This window comes from Anguilla anguilla, chromosome 5 (assembly GCF_013347855.1).
Source record: "Anguilla anguilla isolate fAngAng1 chromosome 5, fAngAng1.pri, whole genome shotgun sequence".
NCBI classification, from domain to species: domain Eukaryota; kingdom Metazoa; phylum Chordata; class Actinopteri; order Anguilliformes; family Anguillidae; genus Anguilla; species Anguilla anguilla.
The window spans coordinates 50,770,139-50,796,822 of NC_049205.1; the positions used below are offsets into that span (position 1 = coordinate 50,770,139).

General features: G+C 37.6%; 3 protein-coding genes across 4 annotated transcripts; all 3 read left to right on the forward strand.

Moving 5' to 3' along the window:
* The first annotated feature begins 568 nt into the window (after window positions 1–568).
* Window positions 569–4,332, forward strand: LOC118228269 (transmembrane emp24 domain-containing protein 6-like). The gene is made up of 4 exons (XM_035419661.1): window positions 569–837; window positions 2,119–2,245; window positions 2,818–2,987; window positions 3,867–4,332. The coding sequence occupies exons 1-4, from the start codon at window positions 607–609 to the stop codon at window positions 4,098–4,100; spliced, it is 762 nt and encodes a 253-aa protein (XP_035275552.1). The 5' UTR covers window positions 569–606; the 3' UTR covers window positions 4,101–4,332.
* Window positions 4,333–7,659: 3,327 nt separating this feature from the next.
* Window positions 7,660–14,219, forward strand: LOC118228265 (high choriolytic enzyme 1-like). The gene is made up of 9 exons (XM_035419652.1): window positions 7,660–7,770; window positions 8,385–8,433; window positions 8,724–8,789; window positions 10,268–10,417; window positions 10,930–11,047; window positions 11,433–11,611; window positions 12,613–12,694; window positions 12,912–13,045; window positions 13,963–14,219. The coding sequence occupies exons 1-9, from the start codon at window positions 7,702–7,704 to the stop codon at window positions 13,974–13,976; spliced, it is 861 nt and encodes a 286-aa protein (XP_035275543.1). The 5' UTR covers window positions 7,660–7,701; the 3' UTR covers window positions 13,977–14,219.
* A 4,299-nt stretch (window positions 14,220–18,518) lies between these two features.
* LOC118228266 (high choriolytic enzyme 1-like) lies at window positions 18,519–25,665 on the forward strand. 2 transcript variants are annotated; one of them, XM_035419653.1, is made up of 9 exons: window positions 18,519–18,632; window positions 19,419–19,467; window positions 19,826–19,891; window positions 20,518–20,667; window positions 20,864–20,981; window positions 21,515–21,693; window positions 22,969–23,050; window positions 23,257–23,381; window positions 25,532–25,665. In XM_035419653.1, the coding sequence occupies exons 1-9, from the start codon at window positions 18,564–18,566 to the stop codon at window positions 25,543–25,545; spliced, it is 852 nt and encodes a 283-aa protein (XP_035275544.1). In that variant the 5' UTR covers window positions 18,519–18,563; the 3' UTR covers window positions 25,546–25,665. The 2 variants fall into 2 exon arrangements, with proteins under 2 accessions (XP_035275544.1, XP_035275545.1); XM_035419654.1 differs by having other exon boundaries at window positions 18,527–18,632; window positions 19,422–19,467.
* The last annotated feature ends 1,019 nt before the right edge of the window (window positions 25,666–26,684 follow it).

The following is a 26,684-nucleotide window of genomic DNA, read 5'->3' on the forward strand; positions in this document are numbered from 1 at the left end:
GGGGAACATAACTGATTTTAGTGAAGAATAAAAGGGGTGGGAAGATGCAATTTAAATTCTTAAGTGATCAAATTTGTCAGAAAACATGCCTGGATTAGCTGCTCACAGAAACAAAGAACTGCATTGCCCCTTTAGGATTATCATTTTCCTCTATTTTAGTAATCATTTGATTATCTCTATTAGCTACCTTCCTCTTCACTAATATATAGTAAACCATTGTTATGCATGTGGGATAAAAGGTTTTGTTTAACTTATTTAACTTAAATGTCCAAATGAATACTCTTTTAAGTTTGTTGGGCAGCTCATCCTAATCGACACATTGAGTTTCAATATAGTGATGTACGGTTTTGAAGCTTAATGAAATTCATTATAATGAAATACTAACAGGGTGACATGCCTGTTTACTTCAGCCCTTCCCATTGCAATCTAAAGCTGAGCTGTGTTTGCTGTCGGGACCTCACACCAGCTGTGGAATGACTAGATGTTTCCCACAACTTTGCAAAACAGGAATTTACATGAGCTCTTGAAGTACAAGTGGAAGTTAATCATTTCTAAGCTCTATAGTCAATCAGCAGCAAGTGATCTGATCCCTGCTTTTGTGTGACTATGGGAGTGAGAATACAGACAATGCAAGGCGCACTCTGCTGTACTGTGTTCCTGCTGCTTCTGGGAAAGGGGGGTTTGGGACAGACAACCAGGGTTCGTGCCATGCCAGGGGATCAGGAGCTTCTCTGGGGCTCAGACCAGTATGACTTCGCTATTGTGCTGCCAGCTTCTGGACTGGAGTGCTTCTGGCACTTTGCTCACTATGGTGAGCACTTCTACCTCACTTATATGGTAAGTTACCATTCATTTCTGATGCATTCAAAGTCCTCTATGGTGAACCCAAGACTAATATTCACAAACATATAATATAATGAGTTTAAATTAATAAATGATTACATTGCGTAATGACCTTCATGAAATGTAGTACATTAATATATTACAGTCCATCTGGCATGGCCTGTGACTGCCTGCAAGTGATTTTGCACAAATATCAATTAGCTCATGATAGAGAATCAGACTTAAAAAACAAAAGTTTCATAATCAAATGTAAAACCAAATAATTTTTACAAACAAGATGGACATACACTCAGTGGCCAAGTTATTAACTGCTCGTTAATGCAAATAATCTGGTGCTCAAAAAAGCTAATCGTATTGCTGCAACTCAATACTGTATATAAAAGCATGCAGACATGGTGAGGAGGTTTAGTTGTTGTCCAACCAAACATTAAGAATATGCTTCATCTAAGCAACGTTTACCATGGTATGATTGTTGGTGCAAGACATAGTGGTTCCAGCATCTCAGAAATAACTGTCCTCCTGGGATTTTCATACATTACAGTATCTAGAGCTTACAGAGAATGGTGCTATAAACAAAAAAAAAAAAAAAACATTCAGTGAGTGGAAGTTCCGTGGGTGAAAACACATTGACAATGGGAGAGGTAAGTGGAGAATTGGCAGAGTATATAATTTGTATACTTTTTGAATAAGTAGGATGAACCATTTTAGCATTTTACAAGTAGTCTGTGATATTACCTGAAATCACATTCTCATTTGCAATAAATGACACAGTATTGCTCACATTTTTTAGATGCAAAGTAATGTTCCAGTAAGAAGTCTACAGTGATCTGCATGTGGGCCCATGGCTAGCTTAAAGGCCTAGGCCTACAGAAATCCCATGTGGCTTGTTATGGTGCATCACCATCTAAGTTTTGATCTTCAGCGAAATGCAATCTCTTATCATCCTTCAGATGAATGTGCAACTCCTTGGGATGAGGTGATCAAGAGCACAGATAAATGTTTCCTATATCTCTGAAAATACGTTTTAACTCACTGGTAACACTTCCTTGATCACAAATCTTCAAAACTATATCATAGGTCTTCACCATAATTTTAGCTCCATATTTTGTATCACTTTGTATTTGCCACGAAACAAGATAAATTTAATGTATACATTTTTTTTTTTAATTGTCTGAATTACATTGCTAGTAGAAAATAAACAAGAGGCTGTCCTGTTTGATGAAAGCTTTTTTTTTTTTTTTTTTTTTTTTTTTTGTTTGTGTCTTAATACTGTAGGTTCAGTGGGCAACAGGTGTGGCTAATGCCAGGCACCTTTCAGTCACTGTCAACTCTCCAGATGGACACCTGGTGGCTACAACAGATGATGCTACTGGTCAAATCAACTTCAAAACAGAGGAGACGGGTAAAATTGAATCCTCCTTGAGGATACCTGAACAGCATAACACATATAAAAAGTAATTGTTGTGAAGGTAACCATGGTTCTAAGAGTAATATATATGTTTGGTAGCTCATTTCATGGAACTAATGTTACCACTAGCTAGCTATGTTCGAGTAACTTAGTAGAGTAACCTATTCAGTGTGAGTGGGTGGGGTTGATGATTGAGGAGGAGGCTTCTTTGATTGTAAACACAGGCTAAATCCTGTATAGTATGCCTTTAAACTCAGTAAATTTACAGGGACATTATTAAAATAAATGTATGTTTTCACAGTCATGAATAAGCAAGTTTCCAAAATAGGCAATTCTGGCAAAAAGATCAACAACAAATGACAAACAGACAGCCAGATAGACACACACACACACACACACACACACACACACACACACACAAAAGAAACTCAATACTCTCACAAACCCCCCTGCCCCCCAAGAGGAGAGGCCTGCTAGGCAAGCTACTGTCACTTGAAGCACCTATTGTAAAACTGTAAATGTGTGGCCTTTTCGTAAATTCACATTCTTGTATTTCATCGATTCAGGTTTTTACCAGATGTGCCTGAATAACTTCCACAATCGTTTTGGCAGTATGCAAGTCTTCCTGAATTTTGGTGTGTACTACAGTGAAGCAGATGAGGCCCAGAAACAGAAGGAGAAGAAGAAAAAGGAAGAGGCCAGCAAAAATCTGAATGACACATTATCCACCATTGAGGTAGGCATTGGTTTAAATAAGTAATGACCTCAGTCAACATTACCCTACTGACAGTCACAGAGTAGTCAATGGCACACATGACTGAGTGCACCCTCATAGACTTCAGGTCCTATACATGCTAAACATTTAGACATTCAGAATTATTCAATGTAATTAAGTTGCTGATTCAAAAGCTAGTTGAGCCTGTAAACAGATAATTTGTATCAAGGATTTGCATATATCTGGCGCTAGTACTTCTATTGTCATGTTTTCATATTTGTTTGATGCAAATAGAAGTAATTCTATCAATGTGGATAGAATTGCATCACGGTGCAAAATATTGCAGAATCCACATTCAGTACTTTTGCAAAGTCTGTCGTAACAACTTCATCCTGGTGGTTTAGCATAACGTTTTCTGTCAGTGAAGCATCTATATGAGGAAGCACTTGAAATGCTTAATATATGTTGTTTTGGCGGTACATTAAAGTGAAGGTCTTTTTTCAAATATATCTTATTGGAACATCAGTTTCAGCACTTAAGCACTTCACATATTGGGCTGTAACATGACCATAGATCATGGATGAGAGCAGAATTAACAAAGTCTGTGAAGCCGTACATCCACTATGAGGGAAATAAAAATTAATCTTTGATAAATTCTATATTAAAGTTTTTTTTGTTTTGTTTCTCAATCGGAAAAGTTACATTTTTGATAAACTTCACCTGGTGCCAACAGAAGGATGGCTGAGAAAATTATATTCATACAAAATTATTTTAATCTCTGTTAAATAAGACCCTTTTAACATCCATTCATGGTTGAGAATTTGTTGTCTAATCATTCTCTGAGGTTAATTTGTGTAATTTTATGGGATTAAATAACAAAGATTCATTATTTATTTCTAGGACAGTGCCAACAAGCTACAGGGCTATACCTTCCACATGTGGCGGTTTTACAACTTTGCACGCATGAGAAAGGGTGCCGACTACTACCTGCTTCTCTCCAACTACAATTATGTTAACTGGTGGTCTGCTGTTCAAAGCATAGTTATCATTGCAGCAGGCTACCTTCAGCTCTTCTTTCTCAAGAGGCTCTTCCATACTAAAACAAACACGGAGACCAACAAGCCTCGTTGTTGAGATCTCATCATGGGGCTTTTGCTACAGTCTTGTCTGTGAGTATTCTTGCATCTTGGAATTTAGTACAACCCTATGAGGAGTGTCATTCAACTGTGTGAAGCAATTAGAATAAACCTTTTATCCCTACCTTGCTCATTTTCCTCAGATGTACAATGGATTAGCGTTTCTCTTTCAGTGTTTTTATGTAATCTCCATGTTATCTACAGATTGATTAAAATGTCTGTCACATTTACTGGTATTGTCTTGATTGCCTTTTTTTTCCTGTTGAACTTTATCTTTAAAAAGTAGCTGTGAAAACAAATTAAGATTATACAGTGAGCTCCATAATGTCTGGGATAAAGACATATTTTGTGTGGCTTTGTACTCCACAAGTTTAGATTTATAATCAATCAATTCATACCTGGTTAAAGTGCACATTCTTAGCTTCTATTAAATGGTATTGTTATACATTTTTCACTATGTAGAAATCACAGCACTTATAACCTATCACTTGCATGTATTGACTGCTTGAAGTCAATGACCCATAGACATCACCAGGTGTTGATTATCTTCTCTGGTGATACTCTGCCAGGCCTGTACTGCAGCCATCTTCAGCTTGTGCTTGTTTTGTGGGCTAGGTGCCTTCAGTTTTCTCTTCAGCATATGAAAAGCATGTTCAATTGGATTCAGATCGTGTAAATGAATTTTGTCAGGCTGTTTTGCTTGGCCAGTTTTTTCTTTAAAAAAACTTCTTTGTTGCTTTAGCAGTATGTTTGGGATCATTGTGTTGATGTACGATGACACATCATCCAATGAGTTTGGAGGCATTTGGTTGAACTTGAGCAGATAAGATGCCTCTGTACACAGAATTCAATCTGCTGCTGCTATGAGCAGTTACGTCATGAATGAAAACGAGTGAGCCAGTACCTGTGGCCCATACATGTCCAAACTATAACACCCCCACCACCATTTTTCACAGATGGGGGGGGGGGCGTGCTTTGTATTTTTGATAGATTCTTTGGCCTCATATGTCTACATATGTCCACCTTTTTCCAGAACTCTGCAGTCTTTCAGGTACTTCTTAGCAAACTGTAACCTAGCCATCTCGTTTTTGCAGCTAACTAACGGTTTGTATCTTACAGTGCAGCCTCTGTTGTTTCCGTTCTTGAAATGTTCTGCGGACAGTTATCACCAACATATTCACGGTGGCCTGAGGGGGGTTGGACGGGTGTTTTTCTTCATTATGGTGGTAATTCTACAGTCATCGACTGTAGAGCACTTGTTTGGCTGCCAGGCCCTTTGCAATTATCGAGCTCACCAGTGCTTTCTTTCTTCTTAATGATGTTCCAAACAGTTGCTTTTTGTAAGCCTAAGATTTGGCCTATGTCTCTGACTCGTTTTCCTTATTTCTCAGCCTCATAATGGTTTCCTTGACATTCATTGGCACAACTCTGGTCCTCATGTTCATAAATGCCAATAACAGGTTCCAAAGGCAATCAAGAGCTTAGAATTGAGACTAGATACTGAAAGGTCTCTTATGTCTGCCTTAAAAAAACCAATTTAATATACCTGACAAATCAGAAATACCTTTCAAGCCATTTTTATCCAAAATATCATGTCCTGAAATTGGGGGGGGGGGGGGGTGTCTATGCATAAAAATTGCTGTAATTTCTACATGGTGAAAGCAAGATGTATAAAAAGAGAACCAAATCAAGACTGTCCTAAACATTATGGAGATCACTGTAAATGGAAAGTAAAAAGGTTTTTTTTTTTTCAGAATGTCTTGCCTCAAGAATATGTGTGCATTTGAAAAGTGAATAGTTTGTGGATATCTAATGCACATACATGCACACACATTCTTTTGTCATTGCACCACTGTGAGTGTGTGCATGCGTGCGTGCCAATGTGCCACAGCCAATGATTGAAAATACTGAAAGTGTCTTGAAGTTGTGTGTCACAACCTCTAGCTAGGTACAGGCATCAAGTATTAATGGCTAAACATACAGTCTTGCATGGGAAAATATTTCATGCATTTCATTTCATTCTCAAAGTAGTTACTGTATTTCAACTGAATTCATGCAAAACTACATTGATAGCATAATTAATTTGTGTATGCTATTACATATCAACATTGGTTTGAAATTAACCTCTGATATATGAGACACAAACACATTTTTTGGCATTCGGTATTTGCATTTTTAAGAGTATTGCACATTTATCTCTAAAAATGTATTGCTTGGCTGTCTTTTACATTCAGTACAAAAATGTTGCAAAACATTGTTTTGCAAGAAACCAAATAACAGTCACTTGGCAAAGACATTGTGTAAGCTGTTGCGCAGTATGATGTTCCCCATCTCTAACGCCTTTTGGAGTATGGACCTTACAATCATATTATCTTTCTTATGCTTTTTTTCTTTTTTATTCAAATATTTTTTTTTTTTACAATTATCACTTATAATCATGGCCCACAAAACGTCAGCTAATTTATGTTTCAGTTAGCTGTAGTCCCAAAGTCTGCCTATCAGTATGTCCTGCCATCTACCCCTGGCTTTTATAAATGTACTCAGGGAATAACTTGAAATACTGATCATTTATGTTGAAATTAAATAAACTTTCCCATGTAAGGATGAGTTTGTAATGTTTTGCTAAAATATGGATATGTCTGAGCATAATTTCAGATACCTATGACATATTTTGGCATATTCACAGGTGACATTTTGCAGCTTATGTCACATGTCAATTTTTCATTCATTAGTAAGTATGGTTTGTATAGAAAGATCTGCCTTTACTCAACGTAAACTAGTGTGATTATTTGGAATAAGCAGACACAAACATGAAACTCATCTCCATAAAAAAAAGTTTCTGTAAGAAAACGAATTAAAAAAAATTTTTTTTTTACCTTTCTAAATACATGCCAATGGCATTTTACATTAAAGCCCTGCAGAAAATGAAATATGGTAATGATATGACATACTGTACCAATTTAACATAAACAAGTGTAGGTCAGGATAAATGATTACAATGATTTAAAATAAATGTAATTAATTATGTAAAATTATTATGAAAAAATACATCTGATTAAAAAAAAAAATATGACATTGCCATTTATCGTTATATTATATTAACCAAGAAAAACAAATTATTGGTATCTATGTTTTGATGAATTGTTTGTAATGATGAAGTTGATTTCACAAAATGTGGCTCTTTTATTATACCTTCATGAAATTCTCTAACAGGAGTTGGCATGAAGAATGGGGAAGCAACAACACGAGACAAATTAGGAGAAATGGAATGACCTGGAAAGGATTGTTTAAATAATTGGTATTGCTGTATAGTACAAAAGCCTATGAATGACAGTGAGCTCATTTATTTCAAGCTGTCTAGTTTACCGTTTTTTATAACGATATTTTCTTGCCTCATTCAACATCTGAAGAAGGAAACTTTAAAAAACCATTTTCCTGCCGTCCGTAGTCTTTCTGTTGAAACTTTTCAAGCTAGCCACACTCTTAGGCAACTTTTAGAACTTCTCCACTTTTTGAAAACACATGACCCGTCTACCTGTATAAATTGTGAGGCTCTCGTAATAGTGAGACGAATTACGAAGACCCACAACGTCGTCAATATGTCGTCTCTCCTCTGGTTCACCTTCACCTTCATGGTGCTCTGTGCAGTGCACTGTTACCCCTCTGAGGTAAGAATGAATCTCCATTTTCCATCATTACATAATGAAATTATTGTAATCTGTAATGTTTTTTTTTAAATTTTTTAAAAAGGATATTATATTCATGCATGTTACAGAGTCACATATTTTTAGATGAGTAACAGTGTCTGATTGCTTTTGCTGTTTTTTACATTTATTTTGCACTTGTTTTGGACTTTTTTCACTTATAATCACTAATGTTTGGAGGTCTAATAATTTCGCATTGACTAAATTGTCAGCCAAATAAATAATGAATGTAACTGATCTCTGTACTTATGCATCTGTCTTTTATCAACCCACACTGTGTTTCAGCTCATTATGCTGGCAGACTTTTGTCGTACTTGAAACACAAAAACACCGTATTCAGCTTAACTTCATTGAGCTGGTTTACAGATATTTTCTGTCCCAGTTCCCTTCACACTGAATTACATCCCTTGGTTGAACATTCCTGCTAATATAGAAGAATCAAATTAAGCATTCATGTTTAATGCACATGCAAATCCAAAATGTACAATTGATATGTAGTTGATAACTGTTGTCTACAATGAATCTGAACACTGTACATTTGCGTGCCCCTAAAACATTTTTTATTTTAATTTATTTAGCAAATTTCATCTGGCATTTCTGCTGAACAGGAGGAGGACCCAGTCAATGGTAGATTGCAATACTTCTCCTTTTTCAAAACCAGGAAGTCTCATTGAGAGCAATCAATCACAGTAAAACATTACAGTGATGCCAAGAATAAAACAATTGTTATAGTGCAGATTTAAAATCACATGGCTATATTCCCAGGCTTTTGTGTGCATTGAAATCTATCGCTACCATGAAATGCTTTTTGACTATATATTTTTAAATTATTGAATTATTATGAACTTGAACTACTATGTTTCTTTGATTTATTGAATTCTTCATCAAATATGATATTTGCTGTCTATTCTTGACAGACAACAGTCTGAAAGAAGAGGAAAATGATATCTCAACTTTACTTGAGAAAGCGAACAAGTATGTGGGTAAGTGGGTATTTATATAATGTAAGACCAAAATTTCAGATGAAAGAAAAAAGCACAGAAGTGACTAGATTTTATGCACCTTTTGTGCAAAAATCCTAAAAAAAATCTTCTTGAGACCAGAGTCCCAAATAATACATATTTTGTCAAAATACATAAATATCAGCTGCTGGGTGCCTCATCCCGTTAAGTAACTGCTCTAGTGCATGGTTGGGCCCCAAGGTCCAGGATTGAATGGTGACTGTGGCTGGTAGCCCCACAGGGTGACACACAATTGGCATTAGAATCTCCCAGAGTTGGGGTGGTTGGGATCTGCATCTCAACACTCTCTAATGACCTCCACAGGTCGATTCTGCTCTCATGGTCTGTTTGCTAAAGCTGCACAAAAAAGTGCCTTCCGGCAACTGGTTTTGAAACTTTGGGTGGTGCAGTGAAAGGTAGCCACATTACAAGCTATTGAGGAGAGTGCAGACTTGATTACACTCCCCATGATATTGCTGCATGACTGTGGTGCTGCATTATTTGTCACTGGGGAGAAAATATTATAGGAAAACATAAAAAGAAATGAATACATTAATAAATAAATTATCTAATTAAACATTTAAATCAAGAAAAAATGAATATGTAATTATATGTTTGTACATAATGTTTGTATTGCGCCTTTTTAATTATGAATGTATTAATTCTCTATTCATTTTTGTGCTGCCTCTGAGTTTTATTAAATTATAAATGGGTATTTAAAAACCCAGATAGCCTGACCAAGTGCTATTGCTGGATGGCTTAAGTAAGCTACTGAGCTAAGTAAGGAGTAAGCTACCTTTACCAGGTGTTGGAAATAGTATTGGTTAGCTATTCATGATTAGCCATGGGATATATAGTTATGACTCTGATTTAAAAGACATGCGTGTTAGGTGCACTCCTGCAGTTGCCCTTGACCAAGGCACTGGCCTCAGAACTGGAGTTGGTCCCCGGGCGCTGTACTGTGGCTGCCCACTGCTCCTAAGTAACTAGGATGGGTCAAATGCAGAGGTCAAATTACCCCACGGGGTTCAATAAAGTATATCTTATCTTATCTTATCTTATCTTATTTAACACATTGACTGGCTAAAATAGATTACAATTGAAAGAGGGTATGTCCATAGAATGTACATGTTCTTATCATGAAAACAAATAATACCAGAAACTATCATTTAAATGTTATTATGTGTTTCCAACCTGTAAGTTATCAAGTTTTTAAAACAAATTTTCCATATTTCACACACTTCATTCTCAAGATTGCCCATTCCACATTCTTAGCCCATCTCATCACTGCAATATCCTCCATCAAGTTATGATAGGAGATTGACTTCACATCTTTAGGAATGCAAGCAGTGAACAGCCACCTTCTCATCCTACTACCTAGCTGAAATTCTACAGCTGGATATAGTGTTTCGACCTCCCATCACAGTGGCTTTATATGCATTATTATATATTTTTCCAAGGACAAGAACTGGATGAGCCAACTGTCATTGGGGACATTGCCATTCCTACTGATCTTGGGAATGCTGATCCTTGCACATCTCGCGGATGCAAGTGGAAAAAATCATCAAACGGGCTTGTTTCTGTGCCTTATGTAATCTCCAATCAGTACTGTAAGTCACCTTATCATAAATAACATTACTCAACACAAAAATATCAACACATAAATGGACTGAATGGGCCTCATTTACAAAACATGCATACAATCAGATTTGATCGTGAACTGTGTGTAAGAACGTTTCCAAGAACATTTCGACATTTATCATTTTTACTCTTATCTGGGTGGGTGTTTCCTTATGCTAATTACATGAACAGGATTGCACGTAAGAATTTACAGGATCAGCATTCATCATCTCATGCACGAAAACAAAGGTCTGCACATGTACCCTGAATCCCATATTGGTTTTTCGTCAGAACTTTCATCTTTAAGAACAAAAATAAGAGTAATTTAAGAAAAGTTTTGAGAATGAGGCCCATTCTGTCTGTAACCAGTTTTGCAATGACAGTGGATGGTATTACAGGCTTACTTTATGTTTTCCTTAATATAACGTTTACATAAATCTGCACACCTTAGACCTGCTATGCATTATGGGTAGTGAAGTGTTCTTATATTGTATTTCCACAGCATCACGAGAAAGGGCCATCATTGAGCGAGGGCTGCAGTCCTTTGCTGCCTCCACCTGCATCCGTTTCAAGCGACGTACCAGGGAGAGAGACTTTGTGGACATCCAGTCTCGCGGAGGGTACGTCTGTCTATTCACAGCTCTGATGAACAACTGTCTCAAAAACACAAACAGACGCATTTTAGGGTGCACGTCTACATTATTGATATTTTTGTTTTAATTCACTCTTAATTCACTATTTTCCAAACTGAATTTGGAACCCCCAGAGTTAAACCCCTCATTTTGAAGATATGAAGTATTGATAAAGTAAAATCCCAAGGATTGTACCAATCTTCGGAAGGAATTATGCTTTTATTTAAGTTTTTAGAAGTTTTTCAAAATGAACTGAATCACTCTGATAGTTTGCCTTGTGTTGCACTGCACTTTTTTCATTTTCTAGCTGGTATTATAATACAGTACATCATCTTTTCGTGAAAGCACTGGTCATTATTTCACCATATTCCAGGTGTTACTCCTTTGTGGGGCGACGTGGTCGCGGTCAGGTGGTGTCTCTGAGTCGCCAGGGCTGCGTGTTTCACCAGATCGTCCAACATGAACTCCTGCACGCCCTAGGATTCAACCACGAGCAGACACGCAGCGATCGTGATCAGCATGTTCGTATCTTGTATCAGAACATCATTCGAGGTGTGTGCCTCTCCCTTCTCTTTCTCTCAGATTTAAACTGAAATGTGCCCATTGGTTAAATGTCTCTTGGCAGCTTGAAACTTGCGATTTGCCTGGCTATCTGGATCACCAAAAGGAAATAGGTTTTTTTTTTTTTTTGGCTTTACTTGCCAGACTGTTAGCCATGTTAAATTGAGACTTACATAGGCCAATGCATAAATTGGATTGGACCAGTGGCAATCCTGTGCCAGAGGTGGAGGTACTTTGTTGATGCAAAGCATTAATATCTAAGTAGTCCTGTTGTTGTGTGGGGCAACATTTCGGTCCTAACAAACACCAGGTGCTATAATCACTGTATGACAGCATGACTGATACAGTCAAATTTTTACTGCAGCCGCAACCGTACTAGTTGAACTGTACCAGCCCCACAAGTAGGTAACATATAGTACAGTGTGTACGTTACTGTGTACTGTACACAGTATGAGTTACAAACCTTTAGAATCTCAATACTGGAATAATTGCCATGGGGATGTGCAGACACTAAGTACAGCTTCACTGATATTAATGGAGACCACACTAAAGACAAATAACCAAGTGAACTTATCCAGATATGTCCAATAGGCAGAATCACAGATGGTCTTCTCTGTGGCTAAAGTCATTGTTTGGATATTTTCCCAGAATGTCAGAACCAACTGTGTGGAATGATCTTAAAATCCAGATGGCAAGGAAGGGCCAATACTCTTGTATGGAGTCTGAATTGCTTTCATAAACACCAGAAATCTTGCATATCCAAGGAAAATAAAGAGCAAAAGACACAGCAGAATCTGGTTTTTATTGGGGCTCAGCCCCATACTGGGACTACAGTGATATAAATTCACCACATTGATAGATTATCTTTACCCATGGCATTGCATTACTCAGTATTTAGGAAGGTCAAACCAGTACCATAGCACTGCAAGCATTTCAACAGCTGCAAGCATTTCTTGTAATTCATTTTATTTGATTTTATTTTTTTACTGCAGGTCAGGAGCACAATTTCAGGAAAATCAATACCAACAACCTAGGGACCCCATATGACTACAGCTCTGTCATGCACTATGGGAGGTCAGACATCATTTTATGACATCCTATGATGTACAATGCCAGTTTTGGTAACACTGATGGGCTATCACTGAATCAAGAAGAACGTTACTGTCTAATCCATTAATTAAATTAAATATATCTCACAGTTCATTCACATAACTGAATTTGACAAATGAAAGACACATTAATGCAGTCAGTAAATAATGAAATATTAAGACACATTTAATATGATTTCCAGGTACGCCTTCTCCAGAAACAGGCAGCCAACCATTGTCCCCATTCCAAACAGTAATGTGGCAATTGGAAGAGCGACACAGATGAGTCGCTTTGACATTCTGAGGATTAACAGGCTCTATGGGTGTAAAAAGCGTGGTAAGAATTATTTTCTTGACCAAACAGAGATAAGGACTGCCAGGAAACTTGAAAAATTGATTCCGTGCTTTTGTGCAGAGATGGAGAATCCTCAGAGAAATATCACAAATTGTATTAAAATTTCAGATCACAATGAACATTCTTGTGCAGAATCCTTTAGTCATACAGTTGGTCTATGGCCCACGCACTGACAAAAAAATAATAAAACTTTCAAGGAAGAAAAGTCTGGGGCCTTGTATACATTTGAGAGACCTCTGGTGTGACCCTAATTACCCCAAAGGCATTCCTTTGGTGTTTGTGAAGGGAAGTGGCGACAGAGGAAGAGAAAACACACACAGCAAGGTTGCCAGACCAAATTATATCACCTGTTTCTCAAAGGTGATCATCTAAGAACTAGATATCAAACACACAACATATGAGTTCTGTCACTAAGAGTAATACAGGAGTGTCCATTCTTATCCAAAAAGGGCTGCTGTGGATGCAGGTTTTTGCATTAGACTAACACTAAGGCACCTGATTCTACTTATCTATGACTGCACCCACACCAGTCCTTCCCGGATAAGATTGCACAACCCTGAAGTAATATGCTCACAGATAATACATTTCCGTAATGTCCTTAACAAATTGAGATGGAACGCATTGTCACAGCACCTGGCCACACTGGCTGAATTCATGTACATTTCCAAATTGCAGAAAAGGGCATGTAGTAGTTCACGTATTGAAGTGTAGGTATATGCACAGATGCTTGATTCACACCTTATATTCTAATGGGTTACTGTCCCATCTTTATAAATCCACATTAATTCAGAGTAATATGTTATGGTGAATGTATCTATTGTCACACTGTCTCAGACACACATTTCACATTCACGCTATTAATCATTTGTTTCTGTTATCTTTTTCCTGCACGAAAACAGGAAGATCCGGGTAATTCAAGACTGGTATCTCACGAAAGAAGATTCCCTTTTTTTTTTTTTTTGGGAAAGGAAATGCAACGCTTAAGCTCATAAAAAAAAAAAAATATATATATATATGTATAGCTTACTTCATCAAGGCATTCTTTAAAACCTCTCAGTGTATGTCATAAATAAAAGGATAACAATGCGCTGTTAAACATCAGACCTGAGTGAAATATTTCTGCTGCGCCAATAAAGCATGTTTACCTTGCAAAACATTGCCTTGCCTGGGTTTTCACAGTGTAAATGCTACTGTTTTAACTCACTGAGCCCTATGGTGATTTTGATGTTTTTTCAATACCCTCAGTTATTTCCAGATTTAAAAGGTCCCTATCTGGAAATATCAAGTTTAGGCCTAGAGATGATATGTATTCGTTTGTAAAATTAGAATGTGCACATGTAGAAAAATATTGGGACTAATAGTTGCTCAAAGCCTATCAGGGTCTGGGCAATGTGCTGTAGCAGTAAAAAAAAATAGAAGCCAACAGGATGCTGGGATACATAGCTGGGAGTATTGAGTATAAATCTAAGGAGATCATACTCACCCTATACAATAACCTTGTCAGACCACACTTACAGTATTGTGTGCAGTTCTGGGGACCGTACTACAAGAAAGATATAGAGGCTCTGGAAAAGGTCCAAAGATGGGCAACCAGATTGATTCCGGGTATAAAAGATAAGTTTTATGAGGAAAGGCTTGAGATGCTTGGACTTTTCAAGCTTAGTAAAAGGAAACTTAGGGGAGATTTGATTGAGGCTTTTAAATTTATTAAAGGGATTAACAAAGTGAACTACAGGAAATTATTCAAGTTGAGTTTGGTTAGCAAAATGAGGGGGCATAAATGGAAACTGGCAAAGGGTAAATTTTACACAGACATTAGGAAATATTTTTTCACACAGAGAGTGGTTAATGTGTGGAATAGCTTGCTTGGACATGTAGTGGAGGCAGAAACACTGGGGGTATTCAAGAGCCGGCTTGATACAGTGTTAGATACTGTCTAGCTTTTAGGTAAATTAAGCATTAAGTACAGTTTGGTGGTAGGAATAGACAAGCAGTGTTGGGCTGAATGGCCTGTTCTCATCGTACGTTATGTTATTAAGCCCTATTTTAGGAGAAAAAAATCATTTTATAAAAAAATGTGTTCCCTTGAGTATATCTCCAAAACCAAAAGTGTCACCTCAGGCATACACCTTACATTGCAAGAGTAGTTTGTATGGAGTAACCACATCATAAGATCATGTCAATAGGACATACCATTGCTTTATAATGCACAGAAATATCAACAGAGTACCTGGTGGAAATATGCTCTGAGAACTGAAATGGTTAAACAAAACAGTTTTCTTTTATTTTGAATACACTGGAACCAATTCAAACAATCAATAAATATTTAACAACAATAAATTATAAAATAAGAAAACCAATTTACATTATATATAACCATGAGATGAAACAAAAATAAATACCTTTATAAATAACTATGCATACAACTACTACTTATATATTTTTTTTTTGCCATGAACTGAATGATTTGTCTACACGCTACTGAAGCAGGTGAAACAGCCTACGGAATCCCAAAGTTTCAAACTCAGAGTCAGAATAACTGTGGGCTTTGTAATGTCATTAAAACAATGGTTATATTCCTATAGTTATACTTGGCAATATAGTAGTGGAATGTATATAGAGTTACATTTGTATTTCATTACACAAACCATAAAACAACATGTAACCCGTTAAAATAGTGTGTGAATTCAGTTTCACGTCGCCTTGAATTGTACATTATCTTTCATGGAAATAAACATCCCTAGTGCACTTTCCCTTTGACCTCCCGACCATCATCTTCCTCCTTAGAATGAAGTATGGCATGAAGTGGTAATTTTACTAATAACTTTTATTTCTCAGAATATGTTTCTGAAGTATTAAAACTGCATGCTTTGTGCTTTGTGTATGTTTTCTGCAGATAGTAATGTTGGTCTTGAAACAGCCAAAATTTAGCAAAATGTAGTTGCAGTTTTCAAATGCAAGTCTAGATTTATTGTCAGTCTATTCAATATATCTGAGAGACATGTTGCATATTGTGAGCCATCGCACTGGTGAAATGCTATTTCCATCATTGATTTTGACGCGCCAATGTCCTTTGGTAATTTTATCACCCACCATGCCCCGAAGCGGGAGGGGAGGTGCTGCTGGGGATATGTCAATCATTATTGCATTGCGCTGTGCAAGTTTGAAAATTTTGGAAAACATTGGAAATTTCAGGTCAGACTAGTCTGCCATTTGTGCTATTTGCTGCCTGCCAGCTAAACCACATCTGCAACGTAAAGCACATGCCAATGTACAGCGATTTGCTATTTTCTGAGCTTTTCCAAGCAATCTGCACATGTAACAAGATGGACATGAGATATGATGGGGCGACATAGCTCAGGAGGTAAGAGCGGTTATCTAGCAGTCAGAGGGTTGCCGGTTCGATCCCCCGCCCTGGGCGTGTCGAAGTGTCACTGAGCAAGACACCTAACCCCTAATTGCTCCCAACGAGCTGATTGGTACCTTGCATGGCAGCCTTTCACCGTTGGTGTGTGAGTGTGTGTGTGTGAATGGGTGAATGAGAGGCATCAATTGTAAAGTGCTTTGGATAAAAGAGCTATATAAATGCAGTCCATTTACCATTCACCTTACATCCACTCAGTGGCCAAGTTATAATACCAGGTAACTGGGGTATCACCAGGGATTTTGGGCTGGCCCCATGAAAAGATCTCACATTAGGCCCTACCACTTCATAAAAATCTATGATCTCATATTTCTGCCGGGTCCCTGTCTGTCAGGCTCCTGAAGAGTCTTTATGACCTGTTGGGGGTTTTTTCTTCCTTATGGTGATAATTTTTCAGTCATAATCTGTAGAGGTCTTCCTTGGCCAACCAGCCCCTTTGCAATCACTGAGCTTACCAGTGCTTTCTTTCTTCTTAGTGATCTTCCAAACAGTTTATTTTAAGGTTTGATCAATTTCTCTACCTTATGTGCCCTGAAATTGAGGAACTATGTATAAAAGGTCATGTCATTCTCGCAGTTTCAACTGTTCAACTGTATTTCAACTGAATAGAAAACTACACTGATTGCATAATTAATTCATGTCTGGTTTTTACATATCAACAGTACTTTGAAATTAACCTCTGATAAATGAGACACAAACATTACATTTTTTGGAATATGCTATTTCCGACATTTATAAGTGTTTTGCACATTTACCTCTAACATCTTATCGCTTGGCTGTCTTTAAATACAATACAAAAGAGTTACAAAACATTATTTTGCAAGAAACCAAATAACAGTCACTTGGCAAAGATATTTTGTAAGGTGTTGCACAGTATGGTGTTGCCCATCTCTAACACCTTTTGGATTTTGGATCTTACAGTCTTATTATTGTTTTTATGCTTTATTATTTTATATTTCACTTTTATATAAAAAAACGTCCAGCTGAATGTTCTGCCTCAGCTACCTGTAGTCAGCACACCCTTTTTGCAACCTCCACAACCCAAACCACAATAAATTAGGACCCCCACCCCCACCACCCTGTCCTGATTCACCCCCGTCCTGACTTCCTCTATTATTGCATAATTGTCCCACTGAATGGTTTCAGATCTTTAGACAAAATATAATATTAGATAAAGGGTACCTGAGTACATAGAAAGTGCATTATTTATTTCATTTATTTAATGAAAAAAGCACCCATAATCCCCATGTGACATGTAATTTCCCCTTTAGTTACACAATAAATGAATTAACCTAATTTTATTGATCATTAAATTCAGCTTATTGAACACTTGCTTCTGGCCAACCCTGTTGAATCTAAACCTCACTCATATTGAACCTTCAGATTTAAGTAGTCTCAACAAAGTTTGAGACTACTTAAGTTCTACAAGTACACTATGCCACAATCACGTACATTGTTGAAATATATCAGTCTGGAAAGGGTTACAAAGCCATTTATGAGACCCCACCTAACCACACTGAGGACCATTATCTTCAAATGGAGAACACTTGAAAAGGCGGTTAATCTTCCCAGGAGTGGCTCGCCTGTCATAATTTCTCCAAGAATCCAACAGCAATTCATCCAGGAAGTTGCAAAAGATCCCAAAAGGACATTGAAAGTATTGCAGGCCTCTGCAGCCTAAGCTAATGTCAGTTACATTTTGTCCAAATGTCTGAAACCATTCAGTGTAACAAATATTCAGTAAAATAGGAAATAAAGAAGGGGGCAAATACTTTTCCACAGCACTATACAATTCAAAAACCTATAAATGACAGTGTGCACATTTCAAGTAGTCTAGTTTGCTGCTTTTTGTAATGACATTTCTTGCCTTATTCGACATCCAAAGAAGGAAACTTAAAAAAAAAAAAACGTTTTGCAGTTTGGACTCTTTCTGTTGAAACTTTTCAAGCTAGCCACACTCTTAGGCAATGTGTAGAACTTCTGCACTTTTTGAAAACACATGACCAATCTACCTGTATAAAATGTGGGGCTCATATAATAGTGAGACAAATTACACAGACCCACAACTTCTTCATTATGTCGTCTCTCCTCTGGTTCACCTTTGCCTTCATTGTGCTCTGTGCAGTGCACTGTTATCCCTTGGAGGTAAGAATGAATCTCCGTTTTCCATCATTACGTAATTAAATCTTTGTAATCTGTAATGTTATTTAAATGTGTATTATATTCACGTATGTTACAGTTACAGATTTTTAGATGAGAGAGAGAGTGTCTTTTAGCCTTTTTTAACATTTATTTGCACTTGTGTCACTTGTAATCACTTATATTTTGGTCTAATAAATTCTCATTGGCTTGAGTGTCAGCCAAATAAATCATTTTTGTGACTGATCTCTGTGTATTTATGTGCCTGTTTTGCATCAAAAGCATATTTCAGGACATTCTGCCACCCATTATGCCGGCAGATTTTTGTTGTACTCCAAATACAAAACCACCTGATTCATGTAGGGTGGCAGTGTAGTATAATGGGTACAAAACTGGTTTGATTCCCGGGAGGATACTGCCATTGTACCCTTAACCTGCATTGCTTCAATTTATATTCACTTGGATGCAATGTAAATGCAATATAAAAATAAGTTGTGTAAGTCCTTCTGGATAAGAGCATCTGCTAAATGCCTGTAATGTAATGTATTCAGCTTAATGTCATTGAGCTGGTGTACAGTTATTTTCAGTCCATGTTCTCAACATGCTGAATTACAAACTTTTGTTGAGCATTTCTGAAAATATATTACAAACAAATTAAGCATGCATATATAATACACATGCAAATCCAAAATGTACAATTTATATATAGTTTATAACTCTGATCTGCAATGAATCTGACTGAACACTGTACAACTGCGTGCCCCCGAAACATTTTAATTTTTATTCATATAGCAGGGTTCATCTGACATCTCTGCTGAAGAGGAGGGGGACCCAGTCTATGGTAGGTTCCTTATTTTTGAACCAGGAAGTCTCATTGAGATTGAGGTCTTTTTTTGGAGATTGACTTGGTAAGGCAGTTGTAGGAGTTCACAGGGTAAAAACATTGGAAATGCAATCAAAGCAAAACATTACAGTGATGACAAGAATAAAACACATTGTTACAGTGCAGAATTAAATTACCATGTGGCTATATTCCTAGGCTCTTCTATGCATTGGGAAATATATCATTATCATTAATTCACTATCATTTTGATTATCTTTAACTATTGAATTATTATTAACTTGAACCATAATGAAGTTTATTTCATTGATTTAAAATTTTCAATAAACCTGATCATTTTCTGTAAATTCTTTCACAGACAACAGTCTGAAAGAAGAGGAAAGTGATGTCTCAACTTTAATTGAGAAAGCAAACAAGTATGTGGGTAAGTGGGTGTTTATATAAAATCAGAACAAAATTTCAGGCTAAATAAAAAGGTACATTTAAAGCATAGCTGTGACTAGACACCTCCTGTGCAAAAATCCAAATACAAAAATCCACTGGTTGCTAGATATGTCAATGCAATGGGTCATGCACTCTGACATTTCAGGGCTTTGGGGCAGTGCAAAGTCTAAAGAGGGGTGGTAATAAAGAACAATTATTATTGCAAAGAGATGCAAAATTGACACATTTTCTGGAGACAGATGAGAGGATCTAATTGGGGGGGGCTTAATGAGGGTCTAATTGGTCTTCTATGCATTTTGTTTAAAATCAGGCAATGGTAAATACCACTTAATAATGTAAAATGACATTGTCATATATTACTTAGATATTTCTTTGAGTTTGTTACTTTGGTTCAATGTTGACATGGACATGTGGAGGTTGCCTGACAAATAAATTGAATTGCATTTTATTTTTGAGAAGGTGTGTGTTGTCAATGTACTGTCCACGTGTGGCCAATGAATTAAGAGTATGAGCTAGAAACTACAACTAGAAACTACAACTGCATGTGGTGTTTTGACCTCCCATCACAGAGGCTTTATATGCATTTTCAAAAATATTTTTCCAAAGGACAAGAACTGGATGAGCCAACTGTCATTGGGGACATCGCTGTTCCTGCTGATCTTGGGAATGCTGACCCTTGCACATCTCGTGGATGCAAGTGGGAAAAATCTTCAGACGGGACTGTTTATGTGCCCTATGTAATCGCCAATCAGTATTGTAAGTCAGCTCTTCAGAAGTAACGTTGCTCAACACATAAATTAACTGGACTGATTCTTTCTGAAGACAGCAGTTTTTGTAATGACAGTGTATTGTATTACAGGCTTACTTTATTCTGCCATATTCTGTCTTATAATATAATGTTCATGTAGATCGGCTAGGGCTAGTGAAGTGTTCTCAAATTGCATTACAACAGCATCGCGGGAAAGATACATCATTGAGCGTGGGCTGCACTCCTTTCCATCCTACACCTGCGTCCGTTTCAAGCCACACACAACGGAGAGAGACTTCGTGCACATCCAGTCTCGCGGAGGGTGCGTCTGTCTATTCACAGCTCTGATGAACAACTGTCTCAAAAACACAAACAGACACATTTTAGGGTGCACATCTACATTATTGATATTTTTGTTTTAATTCACTCTTAATTCACTATTTTCCAAACTGAATTTGGAACCCCCAGATTTAAACCCCTCATTTTGAAGATATGAAGTAATGATAAAGTAAAATCCCAAGGATTGTACCGATCTTCGGAAGGAACTATGCTTTTATTTAAGTTTTTAGAAGTTTTTCAAAATGAACTGAATCACTCTGATAGTTTGCCTTGTGTCTACATTATTGACCTTGTCGTTTTAATTCACTCGTGTCAACTATTTTTCAAACTGAATTTATCTCCCTGAATTAAACATCTCATTTTGAAATATGATCCCAATCTTTGGAAGGAGCTACACTTTTCCTTAAATTCCTTAAATTTCGCTGCACTGCACTTTATTCATTTTCTAGCTGGTATTATAATACAGTACATCATCTTTTCATGAAAAGCACTGGTCATTATTTCACCATATTCCAGGTGTTACTCTTATTTGGGCCGACGGGGTGGTGGCCAGGTGGTGTCTCTGAATCGCCAGGGCTGCATCTATCACGGGGTTGTCCAGCATGAACTCCTGCACGCTCTAGGATTCAACCACGAGCAGACACGCAGCGATCGTGATGAGCATGTTCGTATCCTGTTTGAGAACATCATCCAAGGTGTGTGCTCCAACCTTCTCCTTCTATCAGATCTAACTGAAATGTCCCTAGAAGCTACACCTCTCTGGGCAGCTAGAATCTTGCCATTTGCCTGGATGCCTGAATCACTGATAGGAAACAGGTTTTTTTTTTCTGTAGCTGCCAAACTGTTAGTCATGTTAAATTGAGATTCACATAAGCCAGTGCATAGATTGGACTGGACCAGTGGCAATCCTGTACCAGTGATGGAGACAATTTGTTGATGCAACGCATTAATATCAAAGTAGTCCTGTTATTGGGTGGGGTAGCATTTAGGTCCTGACAAACACCAGGTGCTATGATCACTGTGACAGCATGACTCATAGAGCCCAATTTTTACTACAGCTTCTACATTACTAATTGGACTGTACCAGCCACACAAGTAACATATACCAAAGTAACAGGTGACATATAGCTAGTATGTTATTGTGTGCTGTACACAGTACAAGAGTTGTTAACCTTTAGAATCTCAGTATTAGAATCTTTGCCATGAGGATGAGCAGGCACTAAGGACAGTGCCAATAATAATACCACATTCAGGACAAAGAATCAAGAGGTCCAGTAGGCAGAAACACAGATGGTCTTTTTTGTGGCTAAAGGCATTGTTTGGATATTTTCCCAGAATTTAAGAACCAACTGTGTGGAATGAGCTTAAAATCCAGAATGAAGGGTCAATACTCTTGTATAGAGTCTGAATTGCTTTCAAAAACAACATCCACCCATCATCTATACCTGCTTATTCCTGGTCAGTAGCCTTTCCCAGTAGGCATTGGGCGAGAGGCAGGAATACACCCAGGACAGTTTGCCAGTCCACTGCAGGGCACACACGTCATTCACTCACACTTAAGGGCAATTTATAGCCTTCAGTAAAACTAACCTACAAGTCTTTGGACTGTGGGAAGATACCCACACAAACTTGGGAAGAACATGCAACACTCCACACAGAAAGGCTCCAGCTGGGATTCGAACCAACAGTGAGGCAACAGTGCTACCCACTGTGCCACTTGCTGCCTTCCATACACAACAGAAATATTGCATATCCAAGAAAAATAAAGCAGAAGAGACACTGCAGCATCTGTTTTTTATTGGGCCTCAGCCCTATAATGGGACTACTTATGATATTAATTCACCACATTGTTAGATTGTCTTCACCCATGGCATTACTCAGTAGTTACAAAGGTCAAACCAGCACCATAGTATTTTGCAGAAATAGGGACAACAGCTGCAATAATTTTTTGTAATTTTTTCCCCATGCAGGTCAGGAGTACAATTTCAGGAAAATCCATACCAACAACCTAGGGACCCCATATGACTACAGCTCTGTCATGCACTATGGGAGGTCAGACATTTTATGATGTAACGTGATGCCAGTTTTCGTAACACTGATGGAGTGTCACTGAATTAAGAAGAATATTATTTTCTAACCAATTGATTAGAGTTCATCTGTCTGAAAATCTATGCACATAACTTATTTTTACAAATGAAAGTCACATTAATTCAGTCAGTAAATAATGAAATATTAAACACGTTTAATATGATTTCCAGGGACGCCTTCTCCAAAAATGGGCAGCCAACTATTGTGCCCATTCCAGACAGTAATGTGGCAATTGGAAAAGCGACAGAAATGAGTCGCTATGACGTTATGAGGATTAATAGGCTCTATGAGTGTGGTAAGCATTATTTTCTTGACTAAAAAGAGATAAGGTCTGTCAGGAAACTTGAGAAACGGATTCCTTAATCAAAGAAAAACATTTTGCTTTTGCACAAAGATGGGAAAATTCAGGTTCAGAAGGTAAAAATCCTCCCCAGTATTTTGTTCCAATCACCTGGATTTACTAATTAGCTAAATCTTTCAGCCAGGAGGTAGAACTAGTAAGTGAAATCAGCTGGCTGAGTTCATTGGTGGAAGAAACACATGGCAGGGCTTTTAATTTCTGACCGCTGGATTTTCCACCCCTGCTTTTGTTTCTTTAGCTTTCAAAAAGCAGACAGCAGAGGGAGGCAGAGGGAATGGAATACAATCATAGCAGCCATAGAGCTACAAGTAGGCTACAGATAGAATAATTAAAACCAGAAGAAAGAAAAAAAGATTTAAAAACATTTTTTGTGTGGCTTTGTGTGTGTGTGTGTGTGGGCATGTATTACTATCTTTGTGAGAACCAAATGTCCCCGCAAGGATAGAAAGATGAGGAAAATTACACAAGGTGGGGACCTTTTGCTGGTCCCCACAAGTTCAAGAGGCTGTTTTAGGGTTAGGACTTAGGGTTAGGGTTAGGGTTACAATTAGGTTAAGGTTAGGCATGTAGTGGTTACGGTTAGGGTTAGAGGTTACAGAATTAATGTAGTCAATGCAAAGTCCTCACAAGTATAGCAATAAATTCTTGTGCGTGTGTGTGTAAATGACCCTAAGGTCCAAACTCCTTCATAGCAGAGAGGACTTTGTCCTTTACATAAGCAGACATAACATTTTATGCTTTATGCTGTTTTCAGTGAGTAAGTACTGAGTGATATTCAAGCAATATACAGTGCCCTCCATAATGTTTGGGACAAATATTTTTTTTTGTCCGAATCTGCCTCTGTACTCCACAATTATATTTGTAGTGGGGGGGGGTGGGGGGGGGGTTGTAATTTCTTTATGGTGAAACCAAAATGTATAAAAATCACCTTTATAACAGCTGAGAATCTTCACTTTAACCACATATGAAAGATTGTGTAGTGCAGTGACAAATTAAGAACAAAAATGTCTATGCCCCAAACATGTTGGAGGGCTCTGTATATTGTAATATTACTCATGAAACAAAACTGCATACATTTATATATGAAAACCACAAAACAATGGTTTCTAGGTAGCTTTAACATTTTTGTATGACAGACCATTTTTGCATGCACAACATATGAGTTCTGTCAGTAAGTTGTTAAGTGCCAACGTGGATGCAGGATTTAGTTTCAGCTCAACACTGAGACACCTGTCTTTACTTATCTATTTCTTGACTGAAGACCACGATTAGTTAATCAGTTGAAATAGCTGTCATAGTGCTGGGCTAAAGCAAAAACCTTCACCCGCACTGGTCCTTTTTGGGTAAGATCGCACAACTCTGGATTAATATGCTCATGGATAATACATTTCCATAATATCCTTAACAAGCTGAGATGGAAAGCATTGTGACATCACCTGGCCACAATGGCTGAATTCATTTACATTTCCAAATTACAGAAAGGGCATGTAGTATTTCACATATTGACGTGTAGGTATAGTATATGCACTTATGCTTGAATTGCACCTTATATTCAAATGGGTTACTGTCTTATTTATAAAAATCTTAATTCAAATTTATGTTGTTGCCTTCTTGATAAGTGAACTTGGGAATAGGTAAAGGAAATCCATGCTTCTTCAGAGTAGGCGCATGAATATATTTTTAGATTATGGTGAATATGTCTATTGTCACATTGGGCCTCATTCACAAAACTCATTATTATATTATTCTTACTTATGTTTAAAATGTTCCTATGAAAAACCAATATGGGACTAATGACACACCTGCAGACCTTTGTTTTTGCACATACAGTATCCCAGGTGTATGAGATGATGAATGCGGTTTCTAAATTTCACGCGCAATCCTATTCATGTGATTAACATGCAGGAACAGCCATATACAAATACAGATAAGAAAAAAATTATGAATGCCGAAATGTTCTTTGAGTTTACAAACAAATGTGATCGTACACGTGTTGTGCATGTGGCCCATTGTTTTAGACACATATTTCACATTCACACTATTAATCATTTGTTTCTGTAATCTTTTTTTCTGCATGAAAACAGGAAGAACCGGGTAATTCAAGACTGGTATCTCACAAACGTCTCACAAATGAAGATTTCCTTCCTTTTTTTTTTTGTTTGTTGTTTGGAAAGGAAATATAACGCTTACGCTCATTGCAATTAAAAAAAAAAAAAAATTATATATATATATATATATATATATATATGTAAGCTTACTTTATCAAAACATTCTTTAAAACCTCTCAGTGCATGCCATAAATAAAAAGATAATATGTTGTTACACATCAGAACTACAGTATGTTAAAAAATTCTGCATTGTCAATAAAGCAACATATCTACATTGCAAAAGTTTGCCTCGCATTGGGTTTTTACGGTGTAACTGCTACTGTTTATCATAACACTATCATAACACAGTATGCAACTGGCTGTTGGACACGGCAAGGAAAGCGGTAGTGCTTGGTAATGCTCCTGGTAAAGATGTTGCATTCACAGACTTTCTAAGTTTGACCGTATAATGGCCAATCAGCCTTTTCCTCTTAGTGACAAGCAAACTGCTATCTTAAAGTATACCTGTGTAAACAATCCATCATGTGGCAGGATACAACCAGGAAGGCTCAGCTGATAAGTGCAGGCCTGAGCCTGAGCAGCCGGTGTGCTCGGTGTGTGAATTTCTGTGTTGTGTTGCTGCACATTGGCCGGGTATATATCATTACATAACATTTTGTTTGGCAGACGGTTTTATCCAAAGCTATGTACAATAGACGCATACCGAAGGACATTGGGACAACTACAGAACACAGGCCCGTTAAAGTGCAATTCCCACTAAGCACTAAACAGTTATCCGTGGTGTGATGACCCTGTCTTCTGTGCCCCTCCCTTCCCCCGCCGGCTGCAATGTTTCCTTGTAATTTACAGGCGCGTCGAGCAGTAGCGGTAGACACCTTATCGCTCCACCTGTCCTGCCTCTATTCGGGAGACTGTTTGCCGCTCCATGGCAGCTCTCATTTTTATCCCCTCTCCCCCACACAACCGGGCAGCTGTGGTTGTGCACAGGTGTCTGCCTTTTTTTGTCATTGGTTTTCTTTATGTCCATGTAACACTCGCTTACTGATCTCATGGTGCACATACAAGCAGTCATTCATACTCCATTTGCATTGCACTTCACATCTCATGTTTGGCATGTTGGATGTTTGAG

What these genes read in the sequence shown, in the direction of transcription:
- LOC118228269 (XM_035419661.1), top strand. Translation starts at nt 607, where the DNA reads ATGGGAGTGAGAATACAGACAATGCAAGGCGCACTCTGCTGTACTGTG. An exon ending in ACTTCTACCTCACTTATATG is followed by an intron (nt 838 to 2,118) that starts GTAAGTTACCAT and finishes TTAATACTGTAG; the next exon opens with GTTCAGTGGGCAACAGGTGT. An exon ending in CTTCAAAACAGAGGAGACGG is followed by an intron (nt 2,246 to 2,817) that starts GTAAAATTGAAT and finishes TCATCGATTCAG; the next exon opens with GTTTTTACCAGATGTGCCTG.
- LOC118228265 (XM_035419652.1), top strand. Translation starts at nt 7,702, where the DNA reads ATGTCGTCTCTCCTCTGGTTCACCTTCACCTTCATGGTGCTCTGTGCA. An exon ending in GGAGGAGGACCCAGTCAATG is followed by an intron (nt 8,434 to 8,723) that starts GTAGATTGCAAT and finishes TATTCTTGACAG; the next exon opens with ACAACAGTCTGAAAGAAGAG. An exon ending in GAAAGCGAACAAGTATGTGG is followed by an intron (nt 8,790 to 10,267) that starts GTAAGTGGGTAT and finishes TATTTTTCCAAG; the next exon opens with GACAAGAACTGGATGAGCCA.
- LOC118228266 (XM_035419653.1), top strand. Translation starts at nt 18,564, where the DNA reads ATGTCGTCTCTCCTCTGGTTCACCTTTGCCTTCATTGTGCTCTGTGCA. An exon ending in TGCACTGTTATCCCTTGGAG is followed by an intron (nt 18,633 to 19,418) that starts GTAAGAATGAAT and finishes TTATTCATATAG; the next exon opens with CAGGGTTCATCTGACATCTC. An exon ending in GAAAGCAAACAAGTATGTGG is followed by an intron (nt 19,892 to 20,517) that starts GTAAGTGGGTGT and finishes ATTTTTCCAAAG; the next exon opens with GACAAGAACTGGATGAGCCA.